The following is a 22,133-nucleotide window of genomic DNA, read 5'->3' on the forward strand; positions in this document are numbered from 1 at the left end:
AAAGATAGAAATATAAAAAAGAATCACAGTAGGGGCACCTGGAAGACTCAGTCTGTTAGGTGTAAAATATGTAAAACTTAACACCACCAAAAAACAGATAATCAACTCAAAAAATGGGCAGAAGACATGTACAGTCACTTCTCCAAAGAAGAGATACAAATGGCTAGCAGACACATGAAAAAATGTCCATCATCATTAGCCATCAGGGAAATTCAAAACCACAGTGAGATACCACTTTACCAGTTAGAATGGCAAAAATTAACAAGGCAACAGATGTTGGAGAGGATGTGGAGAAAGGGGAACCCTCTTACACTGTTGGTGGGAATGCAAGTTGATGCAGCCACTTTGAAAAACAGTGTGGAGATTCCTGAAAAACATTAAAAATAAAGCTACCCTATGACCTGGCATTGCACTACTAGGTATTTACCCCAAACATACAGATGTAATGAAAAGAAGGGCCATATGTACCCAATGTTCATAGCAGCAATATCTACAATAGCCAAACTGGAAAGAGCCAAGATGCCCCTCAACAGATGAATGGATAAAGAAGATGTGGTCCATATTATACCATGGAATATTACTCAACCATCAGAAAGGATGAATACCCAACTTTTGTATCAACATGGATGGGACTGGAGGAGATTATGCTGAGTGAAATAAGTCAAGCAGAGAAAGTCAATTATCATATGGTTTCACTTACTTTTGGAACATAAGGAATAACATGGAGAACATTAGGCGAAGGAAAGGAAAAGTGCAGAGGTTGGAAATCAGAGGGGGAGACAAAGCATGAGAGACTGTGAACTCTGAGAAACAAACTGAGGGTTTTAGAGGGGAGGGATATGAGGGGATGGGTGAGCCTGATGGTGGTATTGCATGGAGTGCTGGGTGTTATACATAAACAATGAATCTTGGAACACTACATCAAAAACTAATGATGTATTATATGGTGACTAACATAACACAATTAAAAAAAAATAAAAAGAAAACTACAGGCCAGTGTCCCTGATAAACATAGATGAAAAGATCCAAAACACACACCATGACCAGATGGGATTTATTGAAGGTATGTGAGGAGAGCTAAACTTTTGCAAATCAATCAACACAATCTAGAGTATTAACAAATTAAGGCTAAAAATCATGATAATCTCAACAGATGCCAAAAAAAGCCTTTGACAAAGTTCAAAATCCTTTATGATAAAAACTCATCAAAGCAAGAATGGAGGAAATGTACCTCAACATAACAAAGGTCATATATGACAAACCCCACAGCTAACATCATACTCAATGATGAAAAGCTAAAAGCTTTTCCTCTAAGGTCAGGAACAAGACAAGGATGCCCACTCTCACCACTTCTATTCAGCATAGTATTGGAAATTCTAGCTGGACTAGTTAGGTGGGAAAAAGATAAAAATGCTTCCAAATTAGGAAGAAACAAAATCGTTATTATTTGTGGACAACATGATTTTATATATAGAAGTCCCTGAAGCTCCACCAAAAAGCTGTGAGAATAACAAGTGGCATGGAAAAAGCCTAGTGGAAAGAGAACTGGACAGGCTTTCAGTCTAGTCCCACATCTGATGACACCAGGACTCTCACAAATTTCTCTCTGGGAACTTGTTTCCTTAGCTGTCAGAGGTGGGAAATGGAATGGGTAATGTTCTTTGTACAACAGTAGCCCCAAAGTCCGCATGAGAAAAAGGGTACCAAGGACCAAACAGATTTGCAAAACAGTGACAATGAATTTTCAAGACTCTAAGTTCTGCTATAAAGGAAAACATCTTAGGGGCAGCTGGGTGGCTCAGCTGGTTGAGTGCCCAACTCTTGATTTCAGCTCAGGTCATGATCTCAGGATCCTGGGATCAAGCTCCCTGTCAGGCTCTGTGCTCAGCACAGGGTCTACTTGGGATTCTCTCTCTCTCTCTCCCTCCCTCTCTCCCTACCTCTGCCTGCACACACATGTGCACACGCATGTTCTCGCTTTCTAAAATGAAATAAAATCTTTAGAAAAAAAGCTGCGAGAGCTAAGAATCAACTTCATTAAAGTTGCAGGATGCAAAATCAGTATACAAATATATGTTCTCTCTATACACTAGCAATAGATAGTTAGAAGGAGAAATTAAGAAAACAATCTCATTTACAATCACATCAAAAAGAATAAAACAGGGGCGCCTGGGTGGCTCAGTGGGGTAAGCCACTGCCTTCGGCTCGGGTCATGATCTCAGGGTCCTGGGATCGAGTCCCACATCGGGCTCTCTGCTCAGCAGGGAGCCTGCTTCCTCCTCTCTCTCTCTGCCTGCCTCTCTTCCTACCTGTGATCTCTCTCTGTCAAATAAATAAATAAATAAATAAAATCTTTAAAAAAAAAAAAAAGAATAAAACACCTAAGAAGAAGTTTAGCCAAGGAGGTGGAAGACGTCTACACTGGAAAGTGCAAGATACTGATGAATGAAACAAGACACAAATAAATGGAAAATATTATATGTTCATTGATTGGAATAATTAATGTTGTTAAAATGTATTACCCAATGCAGTTTGTAGATTCAGTGCAATTGTTATCAAAATCCCAGTCACATTTTTCACAAAAATAGAACATACGTCTCTAAAATTTGTGTGGAACCACGAAAGATCCTGAATAGCCAAAGTGATCTTGAGAAAGAACAAAGCTGAAGGCATCACATTCCTTGATTTCAAACTATATTACAAAGGTATGGTAATCAAGACAGTATAGTATTGGCATAAAAACAGATTACTACAACAGAATAGAGAGCATAGAATTAAACCCACATATATACGGTCAGTTAATTTATGCCAGAGGAGGCAAGAATGTACAGGGGAGAAAGGACAGTCTCTTCAATAGATGGTTTGGGAAAACTGGACCAGTATCTTATTCTATATACAAAAATAAACTCAGTATGTATTGAAGACTTAAGGCAAGATTTGAAGTCATAGAGCTACTAGAAAAAAACATACATGGTAAGCTCCCTACTGTTGGTCTTATTGGTTATGTGTAGTAATGTATAGCATGGTGACTAGAGCAACCGTACTGTATTTCACTTAAAAAACTTTATATGGTGACAGGAGGAAACTACACTCATGATGGTGATCATTTCGCAGTGTTATATAAGTATTGAATCATTTTGTATACCTGAAATTATGTGTTATGTGTACATTATACTTCAGTGTTTTAAAAGAAAGGCATTGATCTAATTCAGTGATCTCCAAAGTCTGATGTCTTTATTGAAAAGCATTAAATATTAGAAGCCTGAGGTAGTTCATTTATGATGTCTATATGTGCTTTTTTAATGTAATCCTTTCAAAATTTCTATTATATATGTTTTATAATGTGCATAATATAGTGTTATATATACTTTATAAAGAAATATATATGCATGATAGAATATATATGCTCACAACTTTTTAAGGTAGAAGTACATAATAAAAATTTTTTGAAGACCTTTAATCACATCACTCAAGTATAATTTGAGTATAATGAACCAAAAACATGTTTTTCTCTATCTTACAGAAGCTGGACATTTATTCCAGTTTTGGGATTTTTTATTTTTTGGTGTTTTTTATTGTTTTTTGTTTGTTTGTTTGTTTTTGTTTTGTTTTGTTTTTTATTGACAGAGATCACAAGTAGGCAGAGAGGGAGGAGGAAGCTGGCTCCCTGCCGAGCAGAAAGCCCGATGTGGGCCTTGATCCCAGGACCCTGAGATCATGACCTGAGCTGAAGGCAGAGGCCTTAACCCACTGAGCTACCCAGACACCCCTGTTTTTTTTTTTTTTTTAAAGATTTTATTTATTTATTTGACAGACAGAGATCACAAGTAGGCAGAGAGGCAGGCAGAGAGAGAGAGAGAGGGAAGCAGGCTTCCTGCGGAGCAGGGAGCCCGATGTGGGGCTCAATCCCAGGACCCTGAGATCATGACCTGAGCCGAAGGCAGCAGCCCAAACCACTGAGCCACCCAGGCGCCCCCAAACACCCCTGTTTTTTGTTTTTTTATACAGAAGGTCTGTTTCGCGATATCATTCGTATATATAGCAACCAAGTTTCCGGAACTATTTTAGAATGCCAAACACAGCTGTATTTTGTTCTTGCTGAGAAAATAGTTTAAAACAAATTAGGTTCTCACAGTTTTCTGATCTCTTAGCAGCTTTTGATTCTAGAGATGGTAGTCATCTGTGGATCAAACTATATGACCTGAATTTAGAGCCAATGTTTTTAATGTTACTTCAAAGCTTGTGTTGTAATACCCTTGCCATAATCAGATTAGATGACAGCCATATTTTAGCAACTGACATTCCAGTGATGAAGAGCACCAAATTGTGCTCTCTCTTTATTAAATCCAGCTATATAATCTAATTCATTTTTGCTGATGTTATATGTGTCTACCAGTCATAGTGATTAGAAAGACCAGCTTCTTCTTTGCTCTCAGAATAGTGCCTTCCTTGAGAAATTAATTGTTCTTTGAGGGTGTAGAACAGTTCATCCCCAATGTATTAGTGAGCATGTTTAATCACATTGCCTTCCTCACCAAATTTGATTAAATAATATCTAGAAAACATTCCATAATATGTAAAGGATTTGTGCACATTTCATTTTTTATATTAACTTTGGGTTTATTTTTTACTTTTTTTAAAATTTAATTAACATATAATGTATTATTGGTTTCAGAGGTAGAGGTGCGGATTTCATTTATTCTTCACTTAGTAAATGGGATAAGGTTACTTATAAATTTGTTTTGAGGATTCGGTGAGTAAAGACAGCATCTTGCGCATAGTAAGGGTTCAGTAAATATTAACCGTTGTTGTATGAAAGAATAATAATAAATACCAGTGCTGCACTGGATGACAATGAGTAGTGACTTGAGAGTTTGGGTCTGTCTCCCCTCGGTCCTCCCACTGATAAGCTGTGTGGCTTTCTCCTTGCTTTCCTAAGATTTCTTTTTTTTTCCCTTCATTTGTAGAACGACTATGATGACATTTTTTTCAGACACTTATTATATAAATTAAACTAAAAGGGAAGGTGATTATCACAGTGTTTCACCCATAAGAACTTTTATTTTATGCCTTATGTTACAGCCTCAGAATTGCCAGTGTTGTCTTTTCTCAATCATAAATAATTATTTACTGTTGAGAGAGGTTGTGTCAAATACCATTGAAAGACACAGGTACAAACAAACCCATAGGCATTTTGACTAAGTTTTGTGTGTTTATTATTCTGCCTTTCCTGGGTTCATCAGTTTATCTTTTCCCATTTGCTGCTAGGAAACTAAGGTACTAATTAATACTCATTTGTAGTAGTGATTCACTTCTAGGTTTCTAGGTATCTCTTACCTTAAATGTCTTATAAATGCTCATGGTTTAATCTTTTATTTCATTTTTCTTTTTTTGGCATGTTTGTGGCCCTTAAGTTTTTTAATATTATACCCTGCTTTATTCTTCTTGGAAATGCAAATTGTGGACATCATAGTACCAGTACAGTTTACCTAGATTGGATTGGATTAAATCTACTAATGAGTTTGCTTTAATACTAGGCGTATCCTTAACATTTTTTTATGAGAAAATTATTGTATTTGTTCTTTAAAAAATCACAGCATTATGTAGTACACTAAGCATGTTTTGTGATTGATTTATTTAATTATTTATTTATTAAAAAGAGAAGGGGAGCGTGCAAGTGGCAGGAGGGGACAGAGGGAGAGAATATTCAGGCAGACTTCCGGCCGAGCATGGGGCTTGATCATATGACCCATGAGATCATGACCTGAGCTGAAATCAAGAATTGGTGCTTAACAAATTGAGCCACACAGGTGCCCCCTGTTTTGTGATATTTTTTAAAAGTAAGGTATTTTTTCCCTTTTTTGCCTCATGTTCACATGTTGTAATCTGTCTTCATCTGTATGATAAGGAATTCTCTTTTAGCAGTCAGTTTACTTTTCCTTCTTATTCAAATCTCAACATTGTGGTTGCTATTAGGAAGCCTAACCTGATGTAAAGATACAGTGAGAATTTATTGAGTAGAGGTCTCATTTGTTTAAAACGAATTCTGAAATTTCAAAGAAGTTCCAAATCATTTCACCTGTCTTAAATTTTTTAAAGAAAAGATATTCTTTGTTGTGTTACCAACATGTAAGTTCAATGACAATATGAATTTGAATTTGCTGTTTACTTTTGTATTTCAGTATCACTGGATATTGTCATCACTGAACACTTCCTCAAATAATGACTCAAACTAATAAAATAAAAATGTCCTAAGAGCTGACATTTTTTTACAAAGTAAACTTATCAAAACTATGGTCTGTGTTTTAGAAAGAAAAGGAAAAAAAAAAGGAAGAGAAAAAGAAAGAAAAGGAGCCAGAAAAGCCCACAAAACCTCTTACAACTGAAAAGGTAAAATTCATTCTTTAAAAAAATCCATTAAGATTACCTTCTTATTTTGTAGTCTTACATATGAATGTCTTTTGGGATATTTACAAAATGCGAATAATCATTCTTTTGTTAAGTAATTTTTGAATGAAAATGTGTACTAAGCATGTCCTTTTATATTGTCCTGTATAAATTTTAATTAGCAATAATCGCGCCTCGGATAAACCTCATTGGCTACGATACTGCCACTGCGCAAAGCTTGTCCTGTATAAATTTTAGTCTGTTATGTATCTATGGGTATAGATCAGGGGAACTCCTCAAGGACTAGTATTCTCTTATGAATGACATAAAGAAAAATGTTTTTAGTTTTCACGGACAATCAGATTTTGGTGAAAGTTTAGAGAATGGAGAGATCATACCCAAAGGGCTTTCAGAAAAGAGTTGATGCTTAAGTATAAAACATTTGAGGTAGATTTTGAGTTGTAGGTAGGATTAAGGTGAAAGGCAAGAATATATCATTTGGAAGGAATACCTTGAGGACAGGTATAGAAACTGAAAATAGACAAAGTATATTTAGAAAAATAGTACCTCTATAGAAAAAAATATTTGAAGAAAGATGTATATCTATGTATTAAGAGAAGTGAAAAATAAGACCAGCATGGTAGATTGAGCTCAAATTTTAGAGAACCTTAAAATCCATCTTGATTGGTTTTTTTGGAGGAAAGGCTGTGGGTAAGATTCCAAAGTCTGTAGAGGTGGACCTAATTCAGAAAGGTTCTTTTGGAAGATTATTTTGGCAGTGATGTGCAAGATAGATGTGCTTAGGCAAACTAGAGGGAGAGAGAAGGTTCGCTTTTTAAAAGGCATTAGGAAAATAATTATGGCAACTTGGCTTTGAGTGTATTTGATTGTTGAGAGTATGGAAGCATGATAGAGGAATCATCAGTAAAGGGACCATCCTTGATAGTTGTTGAAATTTTAAAAATTGACCTAACCAAGGCATAAATTACATATACAAGGAACATCCACTTCAAGTGTACAGTGCAGGTACATACTAGTTCTTTCACTGTCATTTATTAAAGCAATCTTTACCTTCAAAGAGTTGTAAGAATGTCCTTTCCTTTCTCCACCTCTTACCTAAAGCTTACTCATTCTACCTTTTCGCATGAAACCCCTCTAATATCTCAACTAATGACAACTTTTCCCTTCCTCAAAATTCTGGCAACATTGCTATATGTTTGATATTATTACTTTCTATTTTGTATTATTGTTTAATTGTTTTTTAGATAAATTTTCTTACCTAACACAGATGCGTAGTGTTTCCTGAGATTATGCATCAGTCAGGTGGGGACCAAGTCTATGTTTCTTTGTATTTCTAACAGTTTCTTGTTTGTAGTAGATGTTTAGGATAAATACATGTACATTGATTCACTGGTGTTTTTCATCTCATACTGTCTTGATTCCAAGGTCATGAAGAACAATTAATAAACTGCAAATGATAGGACTATAAGACCTTTGCTAAGTAGAATTCTTTGAAATAGTTTTTTGAAATACTGATTTTCAGTTAAAATTAATTTCCTTGAATATTACTTTGTTTTAATGATAGTTTACTGAATTAAATTCTTACCTTTCATCAAATTAAATTTAGATGTTAAATATTACATTTTTTCAAAGGAGTAATTCAGTTGGTAATTATAACCTTGTTACTTAAATAGGTTTAATTCTCTTCTGCTAACTTTCTCTTTAACATGCATGAATAAGCGTTTTTTTTTTTTTTTTAAAGACCTAGAGAGAGAGAAAGAGCATGCGTACGCACAAGCTTAGGGGTGAGGGGCAGAGGGAGAAGAGAATCCTAAGGAGACTCCATGCTGAGTGCAGAGCCTGAAGTGGGGTTCTATCTCATAGCCCTGAGATCATGATCTGAGCTGAAACCAAGACACTTTACTGACTGAGCCATTCAGACACTCCAATACGCATTATTAAATTTTAAGTGAAATTTCTTACAATTTCCAGTTGCCTTACAAAGGAATTTTAAAATCAATAATAGATATTATCTTTTATTGCCCAAAATTAGAAATATCAAAATAGTTTTTGTTGTACCTCACAAGATATAACAACTTTCAAAACATCATATATTTATTTTCTCTCTTACATGAAAACCTTACCATTGAAATACAATAAGCATTTTGATGTAGTGACTGTAACGTTTCATAGCCTTGGATGTAAATACTTGCTTTCTGTTGCTGTGTATGGAAAAGGGCTACAGTAGTTACCTGAGAAATGAGCCACTGGGTTGGGAGCTTGAGAAGAACAGTTCAGGATGTGTGAGCAGTGAGAATCTATGGTTCCTATACTATTGCCTTTCAATACTTAGGTTTTATTAATCAGTTTACCTATCATCTGTTATTCTTACTCAACCTTCAGAGGTTTAGGACTCCTGCTGCTAATGGTGGGTTCCTTGCTGGAATAATAATCATCTAGAGGAAAAAACTTTGGTTCTTATCAAAATTTTGTGGTCAAGATAGTGCAGAGTATATAAGAAGGAAGAAACATTTAGAAGTATAACAGTAGGGAAACAAAGGAAATAACACAAAGAAGTTTTATAAGCATGTAGACATTTTCATATATAGGCATTTTTCTTTATATTCTCTCTCATCTTATATTTTAAAGGGTCATATATAGTCTGCTGATGAAAAATTAGTGGTAATATCAGTGAAAGTAGTAGAAATAGTAAGAATAATATCATCATCATAAAGTAATAGTGTCTTTCTTAACTATTTCCTATGTGCCAGAAACTGACAGGTGTACAACATATGTGTACAGTTGTACATATACAACATATGTGTAGAGTGATCACCCATGTATTCACGATCTAAGTCAGGAAATAGATCATGAACAATACCCCAGAAGCTGCCCCCCTCCCAACACCATTTCCAATAAAATAATCACTTCCCTTCTCCCCAGAGATAAAAATTTATTTGCGTTTTAGAAATAGTTTCACCTCCTCTGCATGTATTTCTGAACAGTGTGGTTTATTTCTTTCTATTTTTTAACATATGAATGAAATGATACCACAAGTATTCTTTTGTATTTTGCTTTCTTTAGTTTACATTTTATTTGTGTCAGTCAATCATATTTAGTTATAATATATTCAGTTAATTGTTTTGTAGTATTCTATTATATATATGCTCCTTATTTTATTTATCCGTTCAGCTGTTAATAATGTTTGGATTATATCCAGGCTTTACCCGTTATAAACAGTGCTGCTGTGAAGACTTCTGTACATGCATCTAAGCTCATATTTCTTTAAGATACACTTATGAGTGCAGTCTGTCCATATCTTGAATTTGACTAGATAAGGTTAAACTGTTGTCCAAATTGTGTACCAAATGTATTCTGGTCTGGGCACATTCTATACATTGTATAGTATTGTCAGAGATTTTCCTCTTTTGGAGTTCTGGTTTGGATCTCTTGTGTGTTTTTTCAGTTGGATTGCTTGCCTTTCTCATTCATTTGTATCAATCTATGCAGAGGCATACACATAGAGGATCCTAGTCTTTTTTAAGTTATGTGTTTGCAGATATCTTAGCTTTGTAACTTTATTGAGCTGATTTTATCGCTCTCCTTATTTCTAGTTTTTGAATCAGTGATAGGGCCTCCTTATCTTATTTCTGACATCAAAGGAAATCTTTCAACTTTTCACCTGTGTATGTTATCTTTATTCCTCACAAAAACTACAGAATTATTATTGGTGGTCCCATGTTATAAATGGAGACTTAGAATATATGATTTGCCTAATGTCACCTAGTTTAGTTAGAGAATTCATAGAGTCTGATTTTGAAGAAGGATTTTACTAATTTTTTAAGGCAGCACATATTAAACTCATCTCCTATCTCTTCATGTATTTAAATTTATTAATTTCTATAGGTTATTAAGTCATTAATATGGTTCTTGACACATAGCAGTGATTTAATAAGTGGTTACTTACAAATAACTTAATTTGGGGTAGCTGGGTGGTGCAATCCATTAAGCATCTGACTCTTGGTTTCGGCTCAGGTCATGATATCAGGGTCATGTTCAAGTCCCACATTAGGCTGCATGCTCATCTTGGCGGAGTCTGCTTGAGATTCTCTCTCCCTCTCCTTTTCCCTTTGCCCCTCCCACTTATGCTCTTGTTGTCTCTTTCTCAAATAAATAAGTAAGTCTTTTTAAAAAAGTAAGTTAAGGGGGGCACCTGGGTGGCTCAGTGGGTTAAGCCTCTGCCTTCAGTTCGGGTCGTGATCTCAGGGTCCTGGGATCAAGTCGCATATTGGGCTCTCTGCTCGGCAGGGAGCCTGCTTCCTCCTGTCTCTCTCTGTCTGATTGCCTCTCTGCCTACTTGTGATCTCTCTCATTGTCAAATAAATAAAATTAAAAAAAAAAAAAAGTAAGTTAAGGGGCACCTGAGTGGCTGAGTAGGTTAAGTGTCTGCCTTCAGCTCAGGTCATGATCCCAGGGTCCTGGAATTGAGCCCTGCATCAGAGAGTTTGCTTCTCCTCTCCTTCTGCCCTTACCTCCTTCTCATGCTCTCTCTCTCTCTTGCTCTCAAATAAATAAAATCTGAGACAAAAAAAAAGTTAATTTGGGGGTTAGAAGGAACCTTACAACTCTTGTCCAAATCCCTTATTTTATAAGGAAGTAAATGAGGGGCACCTGGGTAGTTAAGCATCTGACCTTTGATTTCAGCTCAGGTCATGATCTCAAGCCCTATGTGGGATTCCCTGTCTCCCTCTGTCCCTCTTTAAAAAGAAAGAAAGGAAGAGAGAGAGAGAGAGAAAGAAAGAAAAGGAAAGGAAAGAAAAGAAAAAAAAAGAAAAGAGAAGAAGAAAAAGAATATCCTAGAAGGACATTAAAACACCAAGAAGTAAACTTGTTCAGTATCAACAGTTGTTGGCAACTCAAGAGATCTGAACCCACGTCTTCTGATTTAAGTCTCAGGTCCTGTGTGTTTGTGTGTGTTCTCATTTGACATACATGTCTTCAAGTTTCTTTGTTACTGCAATTTTTAGTCCTATTGTACATCCTACATCATTTTGTAACTAACTGTCCAGGATTCCTTTAAAAAGAGTTGTGTGTTTGTATGTAACCTCATCCCATGCTATTTTCACTAGTAAATCAATAACTTTTACTGATTTATTAGCTTCTAGTGGGAACTTCTTTCTTCTTTAAATAAACTTGTTTTCCTTGAGCAGTCTATTTCTTTTGTTTAAACTGTATTTTGTATTTAAGTCTCACTGAGGTTTATATTTTTTGTGGTGTGTGAGCATCTGTTATAACAGGGTCAGCTGGAGGCATGTTTGCTTTCTTTTTTGAGAAGAGTGAGGTAAAAGCTAAAAGTTTAACAAATCAATTGATTAATAGGGTAGATGTTTATATAAATATATAATTATATTTATATAGATATAATAGATATAGATATCTATATCTATAGATATCTAGATATTTATATCTAGATCTAGGTCTAGATACCCTTTGTGCCGTAGATATTCTCTTGGAAAATTGTGTATGAATTTGACTTTTTCTAAAATATTCTGTCATACATTTGACCTCTCTAATTCATTTTGCTAAGATTTATCTACTATGCTTTCTCCCAAATAGCCAGTGATCTATAAATATATTCATGTAGATGAGAACTAACCTTACATTATAGGAATATATGTGAATTCTCTTTCAGTTTAAATGATCAGATCTTAATTTCTCCTTTAGAAGTTTCTAAGTTTTATAGTTTTTCTTTTCTAAAAGAAGTCTGTCTGTGTCAAAATACGGAAAATGGACAAATAGTCAACTCCTTGGTGGTGGTAGTGGTGGCAGGATTAACCCCTTTTAAGGTAACTGTTATTGCTGTTCTGGATTTAGTATCATTTATTACAACCCATCATATGGGTTATTATTGGTGAAGTTCTGAACTTTCTGAATTGTATGATAAAAAAATCTTGAGAGTCAGCAAACTTTTTTCTGTCAAGAACCAGATGGTAAACATTTTAGGCTGTAGATCATAAGGTATCTGTCACAACTCTTCAATTCTTTCTTTATAAAAACAATGTATGTGAATGTTTTTCAATAAAACTTTACCTACAGAAACAGTTTGTTGAGATCCTCCCCTTTTTGAGAATTAGTTGCAGTGGAAGAAGCAGAGTCAGGAAGAGAACCTTATTCAAGCCCTTGGTCTGTTGTTAACTGTCTCCTTGGCAGTCAGTTAACCACAGAACCTCCTTTTCTTCATTTCTTAATGACAGGGTTACTAAATGATCACTTTGTAATAATAGTTTTAAATTTAGAATTATTCCACGTACTGACACAGGAACAGATTCCTAAAATCATTTTAAAATACCCATAAAGATGGCTTTCAGTGTTCTACAGAGCTGGCCTTTAGTCACTGAGTTCTCCATATTATTTTATACTGGTTTCTCATCTGCAATAGTTGTGATCTCTTAATCATTAGCTGTTTTACTGTTAAAGCACAAAGTCTAATTTAGTAGAAAAGGTATTTAGTTATTCCTAATGCAATTTATTTCTGTATTTATATAGAACATATATATCCAGATATGTATATAAAATTTGGAAAGAATGGCTTACTTTAAGGTATTTAGATATTTCTATTTAGCTGTTTATCTATTTAAGTGTTATTACACCTTTTTTTTAAAAAAGTTTTTATTTAAATTTCAGGTAGTTAACATACAGTGCAATACTAGTTTTGGGTGTACAATAGACAAATACCATATGGTTGTACCATTGTTTTTATATGTGATAGATATATTAATAGAATAATGTAGCTTATTTTATCAAAGATTTATATTTTCATGGACTTTATTCAAGTTCCTCTCTGAGATAATTATACTGAGGGGACATAATTATGTACCTATCTTAGAATATTTTTACGTTTTTAGAAACTTAAAATTCTCTTAACATTCAAACTTTTATGTATTTATTAAGTATTACCTGTTCTGTAGAAAAAAATACAAACAAGCAAAATATTAAAAATCATGTAATTTCTCATAGTCTTTCTACCTAAGAATAACTGTTTTAAACAATTTCTTAAGATTTTCTATGCTCATGTACATAGGCATCTATGTACTTATTCATATATCCCTTGGTGGGGTGCTTCAGTTTAAAAGAGGTTGCTGTCAATGGAATATGGTCCTTAAAATATGTGTTATACATTTTTTGAAAAGATTTATCTATTTATTTGACAGACAGCGAGAGAGGGAACATAAGCAGGGGAACTGGGAGAGGGAGAAGCAGGCTTCCCGGCTGATGCAGGACTCAATTTAGGACTCTGGAATCATGAAAAAGGCAGATGCTTAACAACTGAGCCACCCACATGCCCCAAATGTGTTATAATTTTTTAATGTGAAATTTAAAAAGTGTTTCTTACGCAGATATTTGCCGCTAGCTTCTTGAAATTCTTGAAAGAAAAATCAGTTCATAAAGTCTTTCAATGTAGAATAAAAGAATCCCAGGAAGGAAGGTAAAGAAGCAGTGATATTATGGGAAAGAGGAGGTTTCTACTTTTGATAATACTGTCATTAAAAAGTTATTTCAAGATATGACAAGTATTTGAGTCTTTAAGAAAATGATATAGATAGTGTTTTTTTTTTTCTAACTCCTAGTTGGAAAAGAAAGAACCAACATTGTTGCTTTTTTGAACAAGTCTTTTATTTTTTTTTTCTTAAAGATTTTATTTATTTATTTGAAAGACAGAGATCACAAGTAGGCAGAGAAGCAGGCAGAGAGAAAGGTGGAAGCAGACTCCCTGCTGAGCAGAAAGCCTGATACCGGGACTCCATCCCAGGACCCTGGGATCATGACCCGAGCCGAAGGCAGAGGCTTTAACCCACTGAGCCACCCAGGCGCCCCTGAACAAGACTTTTATGTTAATAAAACTTAGAAAAATAGATCTTGATAAATATAAGTGATTTAATCTTACAATAGAAACAAAAACCACAATTGCAAGTCTGTTGAACTTGAAATTTCAGTGCAGCCCTGTAAAAGTAAGTAACCAGGTGTAAATCAAATAAATTGTTCTTAGTAAAACATCAAAGTGAAATTAAGTGGCTCATTGCCAGATGCCATATTGATAGGTTATATATATATTTTTTAACAATCTTACAGAGACATTTATAGCCACCAAGCTCTCAAATGTAATTTAAGCTAAATAAACCTTTCATATGATACATGAATGCATTGATATTTCCAATAATTAATGCTTTTAAAGAAATCATGGAAACATATGGTCTAGGTGAGTAAGCATAGCAGATGTCTCACAGAGCATATTTTTGTAAGTGGGTTGAGAAGAATCCTTATATTTTCTACAAATCGTTTCATTCTCAGCTTAGTGCTCAACCTTAGAGATTAGTTTGATAGTAATCTTTTGTTTGTAAATTTAAAAAACAATAGGTGTAATATCACTGTACATTTGGCTTAGAAAGCATTTTAATGTAGCTTTTCTGTTATCTAAGTTTTATTAAGGTATAGATTGCTAGTTGCTATTGACAACTTCCTATCTTTTTTAGCTTTTAAGTACCTTTTTAAAAATTAGTATTTTTCTCTTTGAAAAAGATCACAGTACTATGTCTAAGTAGAGAGAAATCAAATGTTCTGTCTAATAAGTTTTTTTAAAGATTTTATTTATTTATTGGTCAGAGAATGAGAGAGCACAAGCAGGGGAGAAGTAGGCAGAAGTAGAGGAAGAAGCAGGAACCTGCTGAGCAAGGAGCCCGATGTGGGACGCAATCCCAGAACTCTAGGATCATGACCTGAGCAAAGGCAGCTGCTTAACTGACTGAGCCACACAGATGTCCCATCTGTCTAGTAGATTTATAGTTACTCATTCTTTAACCAAGAAACACAGTAGATTAAAAAAACCTAGCAGATTTTTAATAGCCTCTCCCTTCTTCCTTCCCATAGTACCCATACTGTATATGTTTTTAATAGGTTAGAAAACATGCCACAAGTTGAAAGAAAGAAATAACATCACCACAGATCTGACCACTTAGAAAAAATTATTACTAACCTTTTGATGTTTATCCTTCCTGATTGTTTTCCAGTGGAAATATATGTATCTTCATGGAATCACTAAACATATTATTTTGTAACCTACTCTGCTCCTCTCTCATTTAACAATGTCTTTTGTTAAATCTTCACTGTCCTTTTTTTGTCTTTTTTCTGTTTTTTAAAGATTTCACTTATTTATTTGACAGAGAGAGAAAGCAAGAGCAGGGGTAACAGCAGGCAGAGGGAGAAGCAGGCTCCTCGCTGAGCAGGGAGACTGATTTGGGGCTTGATCCCAGGATCCCTGAGCTGAAAGTAGATGCTATATGTATGCTTTTCTGTCTTCAATAATATTCCATTGAGTGGATACATCATAATTTATCTTATTCTGAGTACAGTAAGAGTCTTTAAAATATCTCTCTTAAGTAATATGTATATATAATCAGTGTACAACTATGTGATAACTTTATAGGGTCAATTTTTAAAACTGGAACTGCTAAATCAAAGGATATGAACTTTTAAAGAATCCTTTGAAAAATTAGAAGACAGAGATGGAAGAGCCTGGACTTGGTTAGAAGACTTTAATTTGATTCTCATCTTTGCTATTTTCTAAATATCTGAACACTCTGAGCCTCAGTTTGAGCATATATGTGTGTGTGTATACACACACACACACACACACACACACACTATACACACACATATGTATACTGGGCATTTTTGAGTACCTATCACATGTGAGACACTATTTTAGGTACTGAGGAGGCCTCAGTGCTGCATGGATGGCCTATGTGTTATAGGATGTTTAGCAGCATCCTGCCAGTCCTCACAGTCCAGAATGTCTTCACACATGCTAAATGTCCCCTGAAGGCAAAATTACTCTTCCTTTCAGAATCACTAATTCACATTTTAGATCCATGAAACTGGGTCTCGATGTTGTTTTTCATCTTCTGGAATATTATTTTTGTGAAACTTATATTTGTCTAGATTACTGCATTTATTTGAAAGTATTGGAGTGCCAGAATAACTAGAGGCAGAAAAGAAAGATTCCAACATCATCAAAACGTAGCGGAGGCCTGAAAACTGGGAAGAATGATTAGCCTCAGTGCTTATAGAAGAAAGTACAACTGTCTAAGCCCTTCAGAGTCTAACCATTACTTGTTTTCATTTTTTCTTTTAGTTAATCCCTTTTCAGATCTGTACACATTGCAGGGCAACTGAATAGATATTGTCTTCTTAACATGGAATTCTTATTTTTGCCTCAATAACTTTGATTTGGTTCTATCCTTCCCCCTCCCCATGTCTCTATTTACTACCTAACCAAGTCTCCATCTGCTCCTAAATCCTTATCATTATAATGATATTCAGCCTCATTTCTCTTTATAGCCATTTTTTTCTTATATAAACTTACAGAAAACACAAGAAAAATATAAAGGAAAATCAATTTTAAATTTAAATCTCACCACTTTTAACATTTTGGTTTTTATTTCACTTTTTTCCTCTAGTTTGACTACATTGTTTTTATGTTTTTGTTTCCTCATTCCCTACTTAATATTATATAATGATCATTTTCTTATGCAAAGTTTATATTACCATAAATTTTATTATATAGACTATATTATATTAATAAGTTAATTTTTTAAAATTTTTAACTTATTGTACAACATTTTCAAATATAAATGGAAATGAAAACTGTTACAGGACTTAAATAGGGCACTGTACCTGACACTACTACTACTGACACTACTGTGAAACAGAAAATAAGAAGTATTGGTAAAGATTTGGAGAAATTGAAATCCTTGTGCATTATTGGGAGTGTAAGTTTTCACACTGTGAAAACCAGTGTGGTGATTCTTCAAAAAATTAAGTATAGAATGACCATATAATATAGCAGTTCCACTTCTGGATATATACCCCAAATAATTGAAAACAGGGAATCAAAAAGTTATTTGTACACCATGTTCACAGCAGCATTATTCATAAGAGCCAAAAAGTGGGGGAAAACCCCAAATTTCCATCAGATTTTAAGAAAAAAATCCTAAATTTCCATCATGGATGAAGAGATAAGCAAAATGTGGTATAGACATACAATGGAATATTCAGCCTTATAGAAGGAAGGAAATTTTGACGCATACTACAACTTGGATGATCCTTAAGGAAATCATAGTAAATGATAAAAGCCAGTTACAAAAGGACAAATACTGTATGATCCACTTCTTGTGGAGCATTTTTTCATGTGTCTTTTAGCCATTTGGATGTCTTCCTTGGAAATGCATTCGTGTCTTCTGCTCATTTCTTGACTGGATTGTTTTTGTGGGGCTGAGTTTGAGAAGTTGTTTATAGATCTTGGATACCAGCCCTTTATCTGATATGTCATTTGCAAATATCTTCTCCCATTCCACAGGTTGCCTTTTAGTTTTGTTGACTGTTTGCCATGCAGAAGCTTTTTAACTTGATCAAGTCCTAGTAGTTCATTTTTGCTTTTGTTTCCCTTGCCTCTGGAGACATGTCTTGCAGGAAGTTACTGACCGAGGTCAGAGACGTCACTGCCTCTGTTCTGTAGGATTTTGATGGATTCCTGTCTCACATTTAGGCCATTTGAGTTTATTTTTGTGCGTGGTATAAGAAAGTGGTCCAGTTTCATTCTTCTGCATGTGGCTGTCCAGTTGTCCCAACACTATTTGTTGAAGAAACTGACTTTTTTCCACTGGACATTCTTTCCTGCCCTGTTGAAGATTAGTTGACCAGAGTTGAGGGTCCATTTCTGGGTTCTTTATTCTGTTTCACTGATCTGTGTGTGTGTTTTTGAGCCAATACCATACTGTTTTGATGATGACAGATTTGCAATACAGCTTGAAGTCCAGAATTGTGATGCCTCTGGTTTTTTCTTTTTCAGTGTTACTTTAGCTATTTGAAGTCTTTTGAGGTTCCGTACAAATTTCAGAATTGTTTGTTCCAGCTCTTTAAAAAATGCTGATGTTATTTTGATAATATTTTTCATTGAATGTGTAAATTGCTTTGGGTAGTATAGATATTTTAACAATATTTGTTCTTATAATTCATGAGCCTGGGGTGTTTTTGCAGTCTGGCTTTTTTTTTTTTTTTTTTAAGATTTCATTTATTTATTTGACAGAGAAAGCAAGAGCAGGGATAGTGGCCAGCAGAGGGAGAAGTAGCCTCCCTGCCAGGGAGCCTGATAGGGGGCTTGACCCCAGGACCCTGAGGTCATGAGCCAAAGGCATAAGCTTAACCAACTGAACCACCCAGATGGATTTTCTTTATTCATTAATTCACCTGGTGGCATTTGACTTAAAGCAATATAATCTGACCAGAAAGTAAAAAATATGCAGTGGTGAAAGGACAAGGTGTTTCTCCACTCACCTGGGAGGCATTCATTTTCTTATTTTAAAAAAGTATCTATCTATATATCTATGTATCTATATATGTATAATATATATATGGAACCCCTAGCCTTGGGGTTTCCAACTCTCCCTGTTTTGTGGCCTGTCAAAAAATGGCTATTCTAGATATACATCTCTTTTAAATTTCTTTCTTGCCTTGGTTTATGGCCTTTTGCTACCAGCCTGGTCCCCATTATTATTATTACTATATTTAATATTAGCTGTGGATCTGGAGAAATACTTTCTTTTCTGGTAGCAATGGTAAGTATTCTTGAGCTTTTGCTTCTAAAGTATCCAGAATGGGTTTTAATTGTAGATTATGAAAACAGGTCTTACCACTTCAGAGTTACTACATGGTATGAACATCCTTACAATCTGATGAGGATATTGTTGGCAGTGAATATTAATAACCTTTTAGAGATGACTCTGTGGTCTTTGTTTTTCCCTCTGGGCCCAGTGCTCTCTAGACATTTCATCATTTGAAACTTTTCCTTTTGGCTTCATAGGCTGTGTAGCTTTGATCAGATGTCATTAGAACCTTGAGATGTACACTATATTTTACATCCTGTTTCTTCATTTCACCTGAATTCAGTTCTTTGAGTGTGTCTTAAGTTCTTAATTCAACTCACACTCAGCCCTCCTTTCTTTAAGGTAGAAAACATGCTGTCCAAGTGCGAGTTCTGTTCTGGCTACTGTGATTATTCTGTGTGATTTAAGTGTAAGTTCGATAAAAGTATTTTAAAAGGAATTTGGTCACACAGTTTGGTTGCTTTCAAGGAGATTAAATGCTACCACTGTTTTGCATCCAGATATTTAGTAAGTGTGTGTGCAGGACAGGTACAGAGTATGGAGATTAAGGAGAAGTCAGAAATAACAAGTTGGGATTATTAGGAAAGTCTGCGTGGTGTTGGGTATATCTGACATGAACTTTGGAAGTAGTTAGGAAAGAGAACAGAGGGCAACAAGCAGAGGGACTAGTCTGAAAAAATGACTGAAGTTATAAGGCACATCTTGGCAAATAATAAATAAATGTTTAACCAGAGTGGAAGACAATAATGGAGTATAAGACAAAGACAATTTTGAGAAAACCTTAAGTTTCATGATAAATAGTGGATCACTTCTGATTTTGAGTAGGGAAGTATATTGATTTGAGCAATGGTTGAGTAAGATGATATCCTGGCTGCAAAATGTAAGATGTACTGACAGGAGGAGCAGCAGTGAGTGATAGTGCAAGCAAGAGATAATTGAGGCTTGAATGGAGAGTGCTATCTTTATAAAAGTAGATTAGCCACCATCTGCCTGGTGAAGAATGATTGAAAGGCTTTTTTGTTTTAATGCATTTTACTTTGCTTTTTAACAAATAGCCTTGTCAGACTCCAAGGGGCTATTGTATCAGGTTCATTCATCTAGTCATTCAGCAAGTATTTATTAAGCAGTCATTGTATACACAACATTAGAAATTCAGTAATAAGAAAAAATTCCTGCCTTCATGTGATAATGTGTATAGAATCATTTCAAACGTAAAAGCCTTTTTACCAAGGAATGATACTGAGTGCTGTGATGTTTAGTAATTACCACCATCAGAACTTTACATTAGCCAGAGCCTAAAATGATATTATTATGCCAATTCTCTGTATTTATATCTGTATTTAAAGATATTTTAACTGATCATTAGACTTAATTATAGCACTGGCTTAGTACTTTGAATTTAATGATGAAATATGCATTTACTTTATTAGCAAATGTCTATTTCAGATATATTGATGATAGCTGGAATTGCATTGAATCTAAGAAATTCTCCCTGATTCCATTTTTCCGTCAACCAGCAGATAGGATTTGGTGATAGGGATTCATTCCCAGAAGCAGTAGTCCTCAGACGATATAAGAGTCCTTCCACCTGTAGTTATTTTGATTTAGCAGATCTAGAATGGGCTGCTATATTTTGTAGTTACACGCAGACTCAGAATGAGATGAAATATAGCAAGAGCATAGTCTTCTATCATTTTTTCAATTTCCTAACCACTAATCCTGTTGAAATTAAACTTGTATGATTCTGCTAAGTAGATACTAGTCCACTGTCTCTTAATTTTTCTTACCTAGGACCTTATTATTATAGCATTGTTAACTTAAAATTCCTTCAGCTGCTACAAGGGGGAAGTACTCCTTTCTTCATAACTGATTTGAAAACATCTGAGGAAAAATACAGTTGATTTGGGCTAAACTTTTGATCTCTAAGAGGTTTAAAAGCAGTTTGTATAATCATGGTTCCTTGCAATGATACAGAATAGAGTGTTGGACTTCCCTGTTTTTCTCCCTGGCTGTTATCTATGCTGTTATCTATCCAGAAAACTGGAACTTTTTCTCTTCAGCCTCAATTCTGGATTATAATCTGTTGAAAAGGTCTTTTTAAATGACAACCAGTCTCCGTACTTACTGAGAGTGTCCGTCTCTATTTTGTTTGTTTTTATTGTTATTCCCTTGGTAACTCTTCTATTTGTAAGTTTGCAAAGATTTCATAAAGCTTAAATCCTTTCTGGCTCCATTTCTTTGTTGATTGTAAAGGAAGGTCAGAAAATGAATTCAATATTTATTTTTTACTGCCTGGCTGCTTTGAGTTCTCTAAAAACCAAGTAGAAGCCAGTAAGATGGGTAAAGGAATAAGGAGTTACTCTTTAAGTCATTTTAGAAGGCCCAAAGATGTTGAGAATTGTCTTTGAAACAAATGTTTGTGATAGCATACAGAACCTTTAAAAAAAATTATCAGGGTAAGGTAGTTAAAATATTTACATAAATTTGCTTTAATTATAAGATCATAAATCTTTGGGATTTATTGCCCAAAGTATGTTGTGTTTATAAATGTAAATTTAGTCCAGATATTTAAAATATCTTTTTGTTAAATTTTAAATGGAAAATGCTAAATATATATATACTTATTACTCAGCTTCAACAACTCATGCCCAATTTTGTTTCAACTATACCTTTACTCTCCCCATATTATTTTGAAACAAATCTGGACAATTATATCATTTTATCCACAAACATTTCATTATCTATCTCTAAAAGATAAGGTGTCTTTAAAAAAAAAAACAAAGTGCTATCCGATATACTAAAAAAAAGACAAGTCATTACATATTTCTCACCAAATACCCTATAATGTTCAGATTTCGTTAGCTCATACACGTCATAGTTTTTATCTGTTTATTAGTTTGTATTAAAATGTCTATCAGAATGGTATGTCTTTTAAACTTTTTAATCTAGTAATTCCTTCTTTATCTCTTCTTTTTTCTTTGTAATTTTCTTGTGGGGAAAAGGATGTCTTTTCCTTTCCCGCAGTTT

The 22,133-nt window shown here is 34.6% G+C and overlaps 1 protein-coding gene across 5 annotated transcripts in view; it reads left to right on the forward strand.

Moving 5' to 3' along the window:
• Positions 1-22,133, forward strand: part of SMAP1 (small ArfGAP 1) — a 166,848-nt gene that overhangs the window by 86,818 nt on the left and 57,897 nt on the right. For all 5 annotated transcript variants that reach the window (XM_082731312.1, XM_082731313.1, XM_082731316.1 and 2 more), the window contains one exon: positions 6,310-6,390. In XM_082731312.1, coding sequence (XP_082587438.1) covers positions 6,310-6,390 — 81 coding nt within the window. The remainder of the gene's footprint in view (positions 1-6,309; positions 6,391-22,133) is intronic.

The sequence above is a fragment of the Mustela nivalis genome, assembly GCF_964662115.1.
Source record: "Mustela nivalis genome assembly, chromosome: 5".
Taxonomy (NCBI): domain Eukaryota; kingdom Metazoa; phylum Chordata; class Mammalia; order Carnivora; family Mustelidae; genus Mustela; species Mustela nivalis.